Source organism: Corythoichthys intestinalis, chromosome 4, assembly GCF_030265065.1.
Source record: "Corythoichthys intestinalis isolate RoL2023-P3 chromosome 4, ASM3026506v1, whole genome shotgun sequence".
In the NCBI taxonomy this organism is placed as follows: Eukaryota; Metazoa; Chordata; class Actinopteri; order Syngnathiformes; family Syngnathidae; genus Corythoichthys; species Corythoichthys intestinalis.
In genome coordinates, this window is record NC_080398.1 from 23,724,420 (window position 1) to 23,740,983 (window position 16,564).

The 16,564-nt window shown below is 39.8% G+C and overlaps 1 protein-coding gene across 1 annotated transcript in view; it reads left to right on the forward strand.

Moving 5' to 3' along the window:
* The window catches only part of erfl3 (Ets2 repressor factor like 3), a 123,984-nt gene that overhangs the window by 96,977 nt on the left and 10,443 nt on the right, over positions 1-16,564 (forward strand). The window contains exons 3-4 of the mRNA XM_057833568.1: positions 14,684-14,799; positions 14,937-16,066. Of these exons, the coding sequence (XP_057689551.1) occupies positions 14,684-14,799; positions 14,937-16,066 (1,246 nt within the window). The remainder of the gene's footprint in view (positions 1-14,683; positions 14,800-14,936; positions 16,067-16,564) is intronic.

A 16,564-nucleotide genomic window follows, 5' to 3' on the forward strand; every position in this document is an offset into this window, starting at 1 on the left:
CAAAAATAAATGACAAATAAACAATGAGCACAAATGCTGATGGCATTAGTGCAAAAGAATGGAATGTAAACGGATTCTGAACACTGTGACTTGTTTTCCAACAGGATTCAAAACAATTCTTAGTTTCCCTTATTGTGGTATGTCGATATTGTTCTCAGCATTAGAGTGAACACCAGCAGAGTAGATAAATACTGTACATGCCACGTATCACTGGAGTGAAGTACGTTGAAAAAAAAAAAAACTATGATGCACGTTGATGAGACACTTCGATGGAGTATTAGGGCCAGGGAAAAAAAAGAACAAGATTAAAGTCTTGATATTGCTACGAGAAACAAAAGTTGCATTATTACGTAGGGGTAATTCTGAGCCGCTACGCGCTTTACATACATGTACCTTTGCTGGGAGCCATGATAAAGCATTACTATACATTCTTCTATTGATTATAATTTGGATGTAGATGAAGCAAAATAATAAGGATTTCCTTTGTGTATCAAATACTTGTCCTCCCCACTGTAAAGTACGTAGCTGCTTATTCAGCTATATTAGCCCCTAATACTCTGACGTACGGCCCACATGAAGGCAACTTCAGTAAAGTAAATATCATTATATGGACTTACGATCAGCCAGCTTGCTGTCTCCTGTCGTCTTCCAAAATTATACCTGGTTGACGGCGCTTCAGGTGTTCATTCAAAGCGACGTGCTGCTGTGGTATGCAAGCTTGGCACATGACAGTCTACCCTCCTTTGTTTCGTTAAAATAAGTCCATGCTTTGTCGCTGTGGTGTGCTTTTTTGGCTTTATGCCACTTTCCCCGCTTGAATCCCGAGCGTCCGCCAATCTCAACTTTCCAAGCATTTTTATTTTTTAACCCTTTATCAACCGTCGACGGGATGGTGTGCGCGTCGATACATTTACGTCATCGATGACGTCGACTATGTCGAGTAGTCGGGACAGCTCTACAGTACTATTAATGCTGATGGGAATGCACTATGACCCACCGTAAAACTCACATTTGCCACATAATGATGATTTGTAATGAATTAGGGACGTGACATTTGGAGCTAGCTGTCCCAGATTGTGTCACAATAGGTATGCCCTGGTCAGAGTATGAAAATGCTTTATCCCAAAATATTGGAACAACCCGTCGTTACCTGTGACGTCAATATACTGTATGTGTTTCGGTTATTCCCGAAAGCTAGTAGAAGCAGAGTGAGCGGAAGACGATGAGTTTATCACAAGTAGACATACTGTTGGTTTGAAGTAGGGATGAATGATCCATTGCCACACTCCTACTTCAAATGAATTGGACATCTCGCGCTGTTAATGGCAGCCAGTGGAGTAAAAAATAAAGTAAAAAAAATCTAATTTGTTCTTCCTCTGGCCAAAAAAGCTCCCTCCCACCAATTAGTTTATCACTGGTAGATGTCCAATCCATTTGAAGTGGGAGCACTGCAGTTACGATGCATTTTCACAAATTCCATACCAACATAGAACACTGTCCTTACTGTGAAATATGTACATATACATTAGGGATGTGACAATATATCGAAATTGTGGTTTATTGCGATACTTTGTTTCCCTAAAGGTTATTGATATGCTACTGCCAAGAAACGATCTTTTTAAAAAGGTGTCACTGTTTGGGAGGGGGGGGGGGGGGGTTGCTACTAAAAATCTTCCACTAGAATTATGTCTGTGTTAGCTCATTGGCTGCCATTGACAGCACTAGATATCCAATCCATTTTGACTGGGAAGGTCAAGATCGACTGGACGTTTAGCGCCATTAATGGCACTGAAACAGAGCATTCGCAGCCTTCCGGGTTTGGGGGACATTTATAGGTCAGCTATTGTGCTGCAACGATTAATCAATTAACTCGAGTATTCGATTAGAAGAAAAAATATTCGAATTAAATTTTGTTGCTTCGAATATTCGTTTAATCGAAGTGGCGTTGTAATGGTTTATTTTGAAAGTGTTTGCATTTTGTTTTATTGATTAGGGTGCATACACTACACTCTGACTCTGGTCTGCCTCATTTCACATGGCTCAATCCAACTGCTCCCTGTTCCGACCAACATAAGCTAAGTTTTTGTTTGAGCTCTTGTTTTTAATGCATTCTTAATTTAGTTTATAGGTATATTGAGCCGTTTTTTTGTGGGAATATGTGTCTGAACCATTGGTTAGGAGCATTGTAAAAATAAAAAAAAAACGTTAGCATTTTATAGCATTTAAGCTAGCGGAATTTTGTTAGCCAAAGTTAGCCAATTTTTCTTTTGTTGTACATAGCTCCTTATTTATTTATTTATTTATTTTAAATATCGTTTGTGGCTCAGCTCAGGTATTTTAATTTTTCATGTTTTTAATCCGTTTACTAGATTATTCGAACCAACTAGTTCATCGAGTATTCGATTAGAAAAATATTCGAATTAAATTTTGTTGCTTCGAATATTCGTTTAATCGAAGTGGCGTTGTAATGGTTTATTTTGAAAGTGTTTGCATTTCGTTTTATTGATTAGGGTGCATACACTACACTCTGGTCTGCCTCATTTCACATGGCTCAATCCAACTGCTCCATGTTCAGACCAACATAAGCTAAGTTTTTGTTTGAGCTCTTGTTTTTAATGCATTCTTAATTTAGTTTATAGGTATATTTAGCCGTTTTTTTTGTGGGAATATGTGTCTGAACCATTGGTTAGGAGCATTGTAAAAAAAAAAAAAAAAAAAAAGTTAGCATTTTATAGCATTTAAGCTAGCAGAATTTTGTTAGCCAAAGTTAGCCAATTTTTCTTTTGTTGTACATAGCTCCTTATTTATTTATTTATTTATTTTAAATATCGTTTGTGGCTCAGCTCAGGTATTTTAATTTTTCATGTTTTTAATCCGTTTACTAGATTATTCGAACCAACTAGTTCATCGATTAATCGACTACTAAAATAATCGATAGCTGCAGCCCTAATAAGTTTATGTTCATTATAGGGCGTTTAAAGGTCACTTCCTGTTTATTTTGAGTTACTACCTATTAGGGCTGTCAAGATTATCGCGTTAACGCGCGGTAACTAATTTTTTAAATTAATCACGTTAAAATATTTGACGCAATTAACGCACATGTCCCGCTCAGAAAGTATTCTGCCTTTTGGTAAGTTTTACAGCAAGGCTTTTTGTGCTGTCCAACAGCGAACTCTTGTGGTCGCTTTGCGACATGATTTATTGTTTTCTTGCCAGTTCATTATGGCTGCACGACGTCTCGGGCTGATAATGTTGTGCTTATATGATCCTTAGACAAGATTTGTCCGTAAATATGGTTGTTGTAAAGAATGTACATATAGTAAGCGAAATGTTATATTTTTTGTATGAGACGCTTTTTGTTTATGTTTAGTGAACCTGTATAGCGTGCTAAGCTAACGTTGTTGCTAATGCAATGCTTGTGTACTTTTTTTTTGTAGTTTTACGACGGTCTAAAGAGGACAATGGTTTGAGGCCATTTTATTAATAAATCAGATGAAAAAGGAAGAAGTCTAATTATTAAGGCGTCGTTCACTAGCTGTCTAGCTTTGGAAAAAGTAGACGCTTCGGAGTGAGGACAGCATAGACAGATTTAAATGACAGTAGAGTGAAATGCCCACTACAGTCCTTATGTATACCGTATGTTGAATGTATATATATCCATCTTGTGTCTTATCTTTCCATTCCAACAAATTATTTTACAGAATATATATATAATTTACAGAAAAATATGGCATATTTTATAGATGGTTTGAATTGCGATTAATTGCGATTAATTACGATTAATTAATTTTTAAGCTGTAATTAACTCGATTAAAAATTTTAATCGTTTGACAGCCCTACTTCCTATTTACTCAGGGACATTCACTGTTCACTTCAGTAACACAAAATCACCAGTAAGTGATAAGTAAATGCCCCAAAATCAAGAGGAAGTGATCCGTAAATGCCCCAAAATCAACAGGAAATGACCAAAAATCAATATATTGTATATTGTAGAATGAATTCCTGACCCATATATTGTTAATTGCTGTCAATGGCAGCCAATGAGTTAATTTGAAAATCAATTAGTTGTCGATTAATCCTGAAAGCCCTAATTTAAACATCCATGTTCCTTTGTTGGCGCTCTTCCCTCTCCTGTGATGCTAATGTTTTGGACCGTAGCCGCTCTGTGTAATCACAGCCTTAATCCACGGCCTGGAAACGCTCGCAACTTGATGGAACACTTCCCTACTGTTTTCCCCGAAGGCTTTACTGGCATTGATTGTTCAATCTGCTCGTTGGGTTAAACACAGCGCAGGATCAAGACTCATTTCTCGGATGGAATGTTAAGGTTGGGGAGACGAGTGGGTGTTGGGGCACCTGCAGATCCATTACGATAGATTGGGTTTATAGGAGAGGAGAGCGTAAGTGTGCGGTGGGCAGCTAAATACAGGCACTCCAAAAATCTCTTTCTTCTCTTTTGAAGTGAGTTCAAATGCTCTTCAAAGAACGTCTGCCCGCATGATGGCGCAGGCAGAGGAGGGGGGCACAGGAAGAGAGTGTTTGACCATGTGCTCTTTACGTGGCCCCGGGCGCCACAGCTTGAATTAAGTTCTTGTTTTGCACAAGCTCAACCAAGTTTGGCCGAATGATGACTTTGGAATCGAGCTCCTCTGTTTCGTTCGCGCGTTCCTCACATTCTCATTTTTCACCTCCGTGAAGTTGCAAATTTATAGAAAAAAAATTATGTCATTCGTTTGTGCTGAAAAAAAAAAATGTTTGTGCTGGTATCATTTTTGAGATATTAAACAACTGTTTTATAGGTCAATTGTTTGTGCTGTGTTTATGCTGTAAAAATCTTGGTTTATGCTGCTATAGTTTTTGAGATATAGGTGGTCCCCGGTATATGAACGAGTTCCGTTCCTGCGCTGGCGATGAAGTTGGAATTAACTCTTTAAATACCTCAAAACACCCTCTAAAAAAAACAAACAAAAAAAAAACATGTATTACACGTCATTGTACTGTCCTCGCCCAGACGTTAGAGCTAAGTCCGAGCTAGACGGTGAGCTAAGCTCTGAAATGACGATGTAAGACATCCGTGTGGTTTGCTGACTTTATTCAGCTGCTCGTGACATCAACACTTACAGAATGCAACTAAAATATTAAATTAAATCAGTCATCTCTAATAATAGCAGTTCGAATTTGTGTTTACTAACAGCTGCTGACACAGCAATAACAAACGATTAGCATGTATCAGTTAGCGTCCGCACTTCATCAAAAATAATCACATAAACTTGCCCCAAGTATGCGACCACAATTGAAAACGCACAATACATAGTACAAAAGGGGTTATGTACAGCCGTCGCCTCTGGATGGTTTACAAGCAACAAATATGCACGCAGGCTGTCACCTTACTTCACTTGGCTACTTCCTCATTTGTGTGTGTGCCGTCACTGCCTTGTGTGGAGTGGGCAAGTGTGTAAATGCTCTCGCGTGCGTAAGGACAAAAAAAAAAAAAAAAAAAAAAAAAAAAAAAAACGACGAGACGTGTCGTCAAGTCATGATTGCATAAGTCGGATCCATCGTAACCCGGGGACTACCTGTATTGATATATTAATTTCGAGTGATGATGTCACGCAACGCCCCCATTTATTGCGAAATGGACCTGAAATGGTGCCATTCATTTTTGCTAAGTTTCTGCTCATTTGTGCTGTAAAAATTTTCTTTGGTGTTGCTATCATTTTATGGGTATTAAGATATTAATTTCGAGTGATGACATCAATTGCAGCGACTCCGTCGTGGCTGACGAAGCGTACCGACTCTCCCAATAACAGAGGGGTGTCCTAACAACTAGCGCGAACAGCAGAAATGATTGGCACCCCTTCGGGTCCATTTTGCTGTAAATGGGGGGGCTTGAGATATTAATTTCAAGTGATGGCGTTACTCTCAACCCGCATGATAGATTTGACACATAATTCTTTATGACAGAAGCCCTTCCTGAGGTACAGTAAGTCACAAACAGGAATCAAACCAGGGCTTCCACAATGGCAATGGGGCGCATAGACTACTGAGCTACCACACAGGTAGATACATACAGTGGTGAGAACAAGTATTTGATACACAGTCAATGGGAGTGTATCAAATACTTGTTCTCCCCACTGTACATTATATACTTTTGTATAAACTTATTTTATCTAGCTAATTTAAGGGTGTTTGCATACGTTTAAATTAGGACTGTCAAAATTATCGCTTTAACAGGCGGTAATTAGTTTTTTTAATTAATCACGTTAAAATATTTAACGCATTTAACGCATGCGCGGAGCGACCCACTCACGCATTGCCGCGAACAGACTACAATGACGCTGTTTTTATAGTATATTGAGAGCTAAGAGGCAGAGACAAGCAAGTGAAGTGGACACAGGCATTAATTGGAGCCGTGTTATTTATTGGTATAAGCTTTGGCATTTCTTCCACAACTATTGTGGCAAGCGATGTGGGGAAGAATGACATTGGATGATCTTTTTCTTAACTCCCTGCATTGTACAAAACACAGAGGAGATATACCATTTGCAGCCACCACTTACAGTCATGGTTTCCCAACTTCCCATCATGAATTTCGGCAGTTAAGAACAGTTAAGTCGCTACAGTATCATTTAGTGAAAGCACAACAAAAACAATATTCCTATCTCTTAAAAAAATATGTTCACAAAAAGAAAAGCGGTCAATGCAAAGAGAACTGGCATTCCCAATCAAGATAGCTATGCAAAATAATTCCCACAAACTCTATTCAAACATTTCGTTTAGCTCATTAAATACACTAGATGGCAATAATTATTCACAATATACAAACTATCAAAATTACTATAACTTACTCGTACTCACATTTATCTTTTAAGAATTCCAAGTCTTTCTATCCGTGGATCCCTTTCACAGAAAGAATGTTTATAATGTTAATGCCATCTTGCGGATTTATTGTTATAATAAACAAATACAGTACTTATGTACGGTATGTTGAATGTATACATCCGTCTTGTCTTATCTTTCCATTCCAACAATAATTTACAGAAAAATATGGCATATTTTAGAGATGGTTTGAATTGCACTTAATTACGTTTAAATAATTTTTAAGCTGTGATGAACTCGATTAAAATTTTTAATCATTTGACAGCCCTGGTTTAAATATGTTTAAAGTATTTTGGTATCATCGCTGCTGAGCATAATTCTTCCATCTAAAATTCAGTACTTTTTCAGGGATTAAAAAAAAATCCCCTTTATATTGGTGTCATGCGCATCAACACAACACCACCTCAAAATTTTCTTCAATGCTGATTGGATACACAGACTAACAACAAATTGCTGATTTATTACGCTGCGATTGATTAAATTGGAAGGATACTTTGCCGGCGCCAGCCGTAGAGACATCAAAATCTGCACTCACACTGACCCCTAACTACACAAGTGCTCAATACTTAAAGAAAAGCACATTAACTTGATTACGTCATCTTCAAAAACCCTTATTTTAATTCATTGGCTGCCATTGACGGTGATAGACGTCCAGTAATGTGGCTTTTTTCATCCTTCTGCTGTAGTTTATCACTAGTAGAATGACCAAATATTCATTTGCTGCCACCCGCCCCACTACAAATGGATTGGATGTTTAGCACCGTCAATGGCTGCCAGTGTTGTTTTTGGCAGCCCTTTTACGTTTCTTTTGGACAATAATTGTTGCAATGCAGTAGGTGGAAATACAAGTGCACGAATACTTATTAGTCTTAGTCATAGTCATATTTTTGTCATTTCGAAATGTGTCTTCGTCTAGTTTTTGTTGACGCAACTCAAATTAGTTTGTCGATATTTTTACGTTTACGTTGATAACGCAAAATGTTTTCATCTCTTCAATTAATTATACCCACCTGGACACCACAAACTGTATGGGGGGGGGGGGGGGGAAGTTTCCGAGAGTTTAAGGGGACGCTTGCTCTTAGCATTAGCCTAATTACAAATGTGAACAGTATGCAAATGCTACAGGTTACATTTAGTGTGATGATCACTCAGAACTGACTTTTATAAATGCTAAAGCAACATTGCATATTCTCCCTGGCCAAGATAAGAAAACAAATCATGTGCGTTTCACATAATCATAATCATCCATTATCTTCCGCTTAGTCCGGTGTTTTAGTATCCCAAGACACGTTTTTAGCTTGCTATTACCTAGTCATCGTCATTATAAATTTGTTCGTCGACAACCGTGTTGTTTTTGGCAGCCCTTTAAGTTTTCGTCTTAGTCTTTCGGACGAAAATACTAGTCTCAGTCACATTTTAGTTATTTCAAAATGTGTTCGTCTTCGTCTAGTTTTAGTTGACAATTCTCAAAATGTTTTCGTATATAAACTTCTGAAGTTTTAGTCCATGAATAAATAAATAAAAGGTTTCCAATTTCGAATTAACATTGACAGACGAGCACATAATTTTAGTCTACAAGGACATCAACATCTTCATGATGATAATACACACTCAGCAGGAAAGCAGCACATTATGTGCAATTAAACTCATCTGGATGCCACAAACTACATGTAAAAACTTTTACAAGAGTTTAAGAAGACACTCACTGATTCACCGCGCTAAATGCTAATGCTAACGTGAACGCTATGCTAACGCGAATGCTATGCTAATGCTACAAGTTAGTTTAATGTGTGATAATCCCTCAGCATAGACCTTTAAAGGCTAAAGCAACACGGCATAGGGGATAGCAAAGCAAAGACTGCTACTGCTTAGATGCGTGCTAACTACACAGACGATAAGAAAATACCACACATTGTGATCTTATGACGGAAACTATGGCGAATTTTCAACTCGTTCTCGTCAGGCGACAACTGACAACCATCTCGTTATGCTCTAGTCTCCCAAGACACGTTTTTAGCTCGTCGTCGTAACGTCATCATGAAAAATTGTTCGTTGAAGAAATATTTCGTTATCGCCACTGTTGACGAAATAACACTGTTCGACAAATATTTTCGTTATCGTCATCATTGACAAAAAAAAAAACAGATGGCCGCCAAAGAGTTTTTGATATATTTTTAAAGCTGGCTGTGAATCTGTACGCACTTACCTTTTGTATTTGTGTTTTCATCACTTAATAACAACATATTGTGTTAGTTATCTTTTGAACAACCCAAATCATTACCATTCCTGATTTTTGTCACATTTGATTTTAGCTCACTGTTTATGTTGTTAGACAGCACTTAGTTTTTTGTTTTCCTCAGTCGCACACATCCAACTAGCTTGTGCTTACAAAACAAGTCCCTAATGTGAGGGGGCGAAGTGCAGCATTGCCCCCTTCCAGACGCACAGTCAACCATCATTGAGTGTAATGATAGACATTAGGCACTGATTAAGCTCACCTGCCTAGCCTACAGGCACTGTGGTCGGACTTAACTGGTGCCAGATGAGCAACACGTCGTGCTATAAAAGCCCACCCGACACATGTTGCTCAACCAAAGCGGGCAGATGGTCAGACCGCAGCGCCACATGAAGTTGGTAGGTGTTAGTTTTGACCAGACCCATCTCCCACTTCCTCTTTGACTCGAAAGGTTATGTAAAAAGAGGACGCGTATCCTTGGAAGAAAGCAAGAAAGATGTTATATAAAGAGATGTAGCTGGACAAAGGTTAATAAAAATGCAGCCTTGCACTGTAGGCAATAGCCACGGGAAGGGAAAAGCTTGTAGAGGGAGGGTGAGAGAAAAATAACAGAATGGAGGTTACATAAACAAATAAAGATGGGCCGAATTATTAGTGGCTTTGCTTCGGCGTTACATAAAGAGATGATTCCGTGCTGTAACATGAAAACCGGAATCCTTCTAAATGTGAGAAATTGCCTTGAAACACATATACAAATAGTCGTCAAATGTGTGCCAGCTAAGTCCAATCGCTGCTTCTTATCTACCTGTTGTCTTTTCGTTCTGTCATCAAAGCTACATCCCTGAGTGTGAGTCCACTTCGTCACGCAACACTTCGTAATATGCCTAAGTATAGTTGGGGAGCTTATTAAAGTGTGCGTTTGATTACAAGGTGTGCAACTGTCAGTAACTTTATAGGCAACAATTGCCATTGAACAAGAGTGTCACTAGAAGTGGGCAAAGATTAATTGGTTGTAAACACATATACTAGTACCTATTTGTAATCAATTTATTAAGAAGTAAATTTTCTGTTTGCTGTCTGAAGAAAACCAGCATGTCAGCAGTGGGATGTTGCGCGAAAGTACATTTAGGCAGACTACCCCTGCTGTGGCGCAAATCCTCCGTTTGGTGTTCTTAATTCACTTTGGCGTAGAATCAAGAGTTCAAAACATGCTGCATGTCTTTTTCTTTACCGAAGTGCTTCATTTGGGCAGGAGAGGTGGAGTTTATTCTGGGTGACTTTGGGCAACAGGTCATCATCTTCTATTGTTAGCATCAGTGTTGGGAATAACACCGTTATAAATAACGCCGTTACATAACGGCGTTATTTTTTCAGTAACGGGGTAATCTTAACTAATTATTTTTTCCGCCGTTACAACACCGTTACAGTTACTGATGGTCAAAAGCGGTGTGTTACTTACTTTGAATAAAGCAAAGAAACTACCAGCCGTAGCGAGTCTACTCTGCTCTGTTTATTTGTCATCCAAGACTTGGCGTGCGTTCAGGTTCATGGCAATGAAAATAGTAAACACACATAGCCTAACTTTGCAAGAACGATGAAGTTGCCATTTGATACGGTCATAATGTGCAGGTCCTGCACCCATCCGTAGCAAAACTGTTCGTAGCTTTGTAGCGATGTGTAATTTCGGAATCGCTGATGAGTTTAGTAACATACACCAAACAATAAATACAGCAGAAAGTCCATTTCGCGTAATTGTGAAAGCCCGTCGACATCTTTATTCCATTTGTCTTCGGCTTGCTCGTAAGGGTCAACATTGTTCACATCCTTAAGTTTGATCACGTATCTGTTCTTAGCCTTAGTAACGAGTTTGTCTCTTTATCGAACTAGCAAGTTAAAGTTTAATGTCCCACGAGCCAGACCTGCTTCCAATATGGCTGTGTTGTTGTCAAATCTCATGTGATCCCCCATTCTGTGACGTAAACGCTTGAGCCTACTTCAAAGCCGGTGTTTTCACACACAAACCGGAACAGCGCGTGCGGCAAACACACACACACACGCAAAACAGATGCAGAGGGATATGATGGCAGAGCATTCAGAGGAAAATTTGTCCTTTACGAGGTGGAGATATAAACACTATTTCAAGTTGGTCGAAATTAAAGGAAAGAACGTGCATGTAAAGTGTAATTTATGTCCCGGGGCAAAGCTTTTGTCGACATCTGTGGTAAGCAGTTTAAATCTGTTTATTTTTGTTGCACTCCAAGTGTAGGATAAATCTGTTGCTGGTGAGGTGCAATAAATATTACAAGGTTCTATAACACAACTACCTGTCTGTTATTGTCTATTCAACTGACTCGAATACTGCTCAGAAAATTTCAAATTCTTTGACGTACAACAACTTTTTAAAGTAACTGAAATAGTTACTTTCCCTGGCAACTAGTTACTTTTACTATAGAGTAATTCAGTTACTAACTCAGTTACTTTTTGGAAGAAGTAGTGAGTAACTATAACTAATTACTTTTTTAAAGTAACGTGCCCAACACTGGTTAGCATTAAGCTAACAGGTTTTCGGGGCAAGGGAATACAAGCTGTGTTTTATATTTTAAGGCACAGTACTTGTCGTTTTCTTTACGTTTTAGTTTTACGGTTTACCTCAACTGAAGTCTAATAAACAGCTTGAAAAAACCATCAAAATCTGACTCTTTTTGACTGTTCACTATGTCAAAATGCAGTGTGTAGGCATGTGCCGGTATGAGATTTTGACAGTATGATATAAGGCAGTGCCAAAAAATCGATTATTAGATGCATTGCGATTTGACACGTGACGATTCGATTACGATTCATAAATGTTCAAAAACAAGGATTTTCCCTAATAACTGTATGACAGCTGCTTGTAGCGGAATGAAATTCATGACACGTCTGCCACCCGACACCTTTAACGGACACACGGACAGCATTATGATAGATGCTGCCAGTTACTGGGCGAGAGATTTACTGCTTTTCAAGAGACTAGAAAATAAATTTGTGTATGAGACAGACAGGAACCCGGTGCTCAAGCTTTGGTGCGCAAGTTATTTTTTAGAGCGAGAGGGGAAGAGAGTTAGTTAGTTGCACCTTGTCTTTCAGTTGTCCACCAGTCGTTTCAAGTCATGTCAATTGAAAAATGTCCTGAGTGTGTTGCTAAAACTGGTGTGCGTCTATAAGAGGTGAGTACGTGAACCCTCTTGGACTGCTTAGCCTTTATTGTTGTTGTTTTTGAGATGTTAACAGTTAGCGCCGAGCGCTAAGCTAATTTCCATGTCCATTTGTGTGATGTTTGTTGGTGTACAAAAAGTTACTCCATATGCAGAACGTGTAAAACCATGATTAAATACAGCGATAACACTACAAACATGCGAAATAGTACAGAAATCTGTGAAAATAAGTATATTGGATACAAGAAGTCTTATTTCTAAAGACATTTTGTTTCCAGAAAATGTGGAATTCATTCCACCTGTGTAAATTTTATTGTATTGTTGAGAGAAATAAGTACTGCCTTTAAAATGGTTAATGTTTTTGCACTTTCTTGTTTAAAAAAAAAAACAAAAACAAAAAAGTTTAAGGGCAGCTTTTTGTTGTATGGGCATGTTTCCATCGTTCTTGTTGAATCATTAGGATATTTTAGATAAATAATGGACATAAATTTGTTTGGCTACTTTCTTAATTAGTAATGTACGATGCACCTATAATCGTGATAACCGTCAGTACCACGATCATCATTTAATAATTGAATCGTAGCAACCTGAATGGTAATTGAATCGAATCGTGGGGTGCCTAAGATGGCGCACCCATAGTATTAAGCAAAAATACCGTAATTTCACGGTATTGCAATTGTAGCTCTAAAATGTGTTATTTCGAGATGCTTGGGTTAACAGCTGTCTAGATCCTGAAGTGACGGAGGGCAGGCAGGCGCTCTCAAGGGTAAAGATACAATGTAACATTTAATTGGTGAAGCGCTGCCTGCCCGCCCACCTACGCTTCATGATATGACATGTTTTTCTTATAATCATACGACCATTGTTTTTACCACTTAACCCCACATTTCAGTATGATAAGTCCTCTGAGCTCTGCCACATCAGAGCATCGTTGTACTCCGTGTGTGATTGATGTTCTCCTTGTGATCATAAGTAAACTTTTAAAAGACTTTTGGAGTGAGAGCCTTCTAAAAACAAAGAGAGAATGGATTTTTTTCTCCTGACAAATGGTCACCAAGGCACATGCTGCACAGACAAATAAAAGTTCATGTTCACACAATTCAAAGACTTAAGGTGGAGAACATATAAACCCCACTCAGAAGATGAGTCTCAAACCCAAGACCATAGAACTGTGCGGACGACAGCTCAACCACTATCTTTAGGGATGTCCCTGCTCCGATCGTATGATCGGATATCAGGCCGATTGCGCCATTTTTTTAGAGGATTGGAATTGGGTGAAAAGAATCAGGTTTTTAATACAAAAAAAAAAAAATTAATATAACAAAATAATCGTGAAATATAATAGCATCGCCAAAAGAAACAAAAATGTATACATTTTATACTCTGAAACACTTCCGTAAAAACGGAAGTACCATAAACAGTGCAGTACTGTAACATGTTTGGAATTTTTTTTCAAATAATAAAAAAATAAAATTCTGGTATCGGATTTGGACTTTTCAAAATCTCAAAATCAGGTGACTCTGACTCGGGTGCAAAAATATTAGGGCTGTCAAAATTATCGCGTTAACGGGCGGTAATTAATTTTTAAAATTAATCACGTTAAAATATTTGACGCAATTAACGCACATGGCCCGCTCAGATTAAAATAACAGAAGTGTAATGTCCGCTTGTTACTTGTTGTTTGTTATTTGGCGCCCTCTGCTGGCGCTTGGCTCCAAATGATTTTATGGGATTGGGGAGTGAGCATGGTGTAATGACATCAACAATGGCGAGCTACTAGTTTATTTTTTGATTGAAAATTTTACAAATTTTAATAAAACGAAAACATTAAGAGGGGTTTTAATATAAAATTTCTATAACTTGTACTAACATTTATCCTTTAAGAACTACAAGTCTTTCTATTCATGGATCGCTTTAAGAGAATGTTAATAATGTTAATGCCATCTTGTTGATTTATGGTTATAATAAACAAATATAGTACTTATGTACCGTAAGTTGAATGTATATATCCGTCTTGTGTCTTATCTTTTCATTCCAACAATAATTTACAGAAAAATATGGCATATTTTATAGATGGTTTGAATTGCGATTAATTGCGATTAATTACGATTAATTAATTTTTAAGCTGTAATTAACTCGATTAAAAATTTTAATCGTTTGACAGCCCTAAAAAATATACAATCGGGACATCCCATCTTATTTTGCCTCTCCTGATAAAAATACTATAATAAAAAAAAGTCCATCAGGGAAAATGAATTTTTCCATTTTTAAGTTACAGTAACCTGTTCATATCAGCATTTATGGCATTCACAGTATAAAGATATTATTTGTTATCGGTAGTGTGATTCATCTGGCTAATCTTGCACTTCCTCATCAGATACTACTACAACAAGAGAATCCTCCACAAGACCAAAGGCAAGCGGTTCACGTACAAATTCAACTTCAATAAGCTGGTGCTGGTCAACTACCCCTTCATTGACATGGGCTCTACTGGTAAGCATGAGTAGCGTTCTGTGTGTGTTTGTGCGTGTTTATGGTCCTCCTAATCCCACAATATGATGCTGCGATTATGTTGGATTAGACTGGAAATCCCTGTTCTTTCTCAGTATCTCCGTCTCTGTCTTCCCCAGGAAACAATGTGCCTCAGAGCGCCCCGCCCGTCCCTTCCGGTGCAGGGACCCACTTCCGGTTCCCTCCCTCCACACCCTCGGAAGTCCTCTCCCCGAATGAGGACCTCCGCAGCCCGGGCAGCCTATACAGCTCGGTGGCCCGTCGCGTGGCCCGCGGTTCCGTGAGTGACTGCAGCGACGGCACCTCCGTCAATTCCGAGATAGAGGATGGCATTACGGGTGGCGGGGAGGAGAGGGCGGAGAGGAGTGTGGGTGGAGGAGGAGGGCCCCCGGGTGGAGGCTACAGAAGCATCATTCACCCCCGCTTGTCTCACGAAGCTCTGTTCCGTTTATATGGAGGAGCAGTCAACCCAGGTGCTCACCCGGGAGCCCGTGGCCACGCCGGACACCGTATCCACCCAGAACCTTTGTCCCCCTTCCCCGTGTCCCCCCTGCCTGGGCCTGGTGGACCGGGCCTCCTTGCCCCGCCTTTGTCCCCAGCTCTCAGCATGACTCCCGCGTCCCACCTCCCTTACACTCCCTCCCCCACGCTCTCGCCCATGCTGGGCTCCCACTTCTCCTTCAACCCAGAGGACATGAAGCGCTACCTTCAGGCCCACACGCAGTCTGTGTACAACTATGGGCTTAGCCCCCGGGCTTTCCTACAGTACCCCAACATCGTCATACCACAGCCTCACCGGCCCGCCGCTGACAAGGTGGGTCTAGGCGGCGACCGTGGCGCGGCGGAGCGGGCCGAGAGAGAACGAGGTGGTGAGCGGCAACATCACGCCCCGCTGTCTCACTCCCACCACCACCATCCGCACCAGCCTCACTCCGCCCACCCTCACCCCCATTCCCACCCGATGCATCACACGCTTCATCTGGGCGAGGAGCCCCCGCACATGTCCCCATTCAAATTTAAGCTGCAGCCTCCGCCGCTGGGCCGCAAGCAAAGGGAAGGGCAGTGCCAGAGCAAAGCTCGGCAGAGCTCGTTGTCCTCCGGCTCGGGGTCAGGGTCCATGTCATCCACCTCAGGCCTGGGCTCCTCGCTCTCGTTCGGCAGTGACCTGAGCTCGGCCAGCGGCTCGGGCCTCATCTCTGCGTCGTCCTCCACGCAGTCGCTCAACAGTGCAGGACTTCCCAAGATCAAGGTAAGACAAAAATGTTTTGCACAAACACCCACATTTTTATGGGATAGCCCTGAAAAAGAAAAAAAAAAGTCATTTATTGACTCTCAGCATTTGTAAAATGGGTTGAATGCAATTAAACTTGACAGTATACTAGAGGGCAACATGTTTGTATACAGTACAAGTGTATACAACGCACTGTAAAAAAATTGAAAAAAAACATCATGTGAACGAAATATTTTAAATGACTCTATGGATAGAAAGACTTGTAGTTCTTAAAAGATCAACGTTATTTTGAGTTAAAATAATTTGATATTGAAACCCCTCTTGGTGTTTTCGGTTTTATACAATTTGTAAAATTAGTAGAACTATTAGGTCTCCATTGTTGTTGACGTCGCAGGGCGATGACGTCACTGTGCAACGCTGCCAGGCTTCCAATGTATGAATGAACGAATGTTCATTCGCTGCCACCCTCCCAGTTCAAACTGATTGGATGTCTACTCGTCTACTCTACTACTTTGT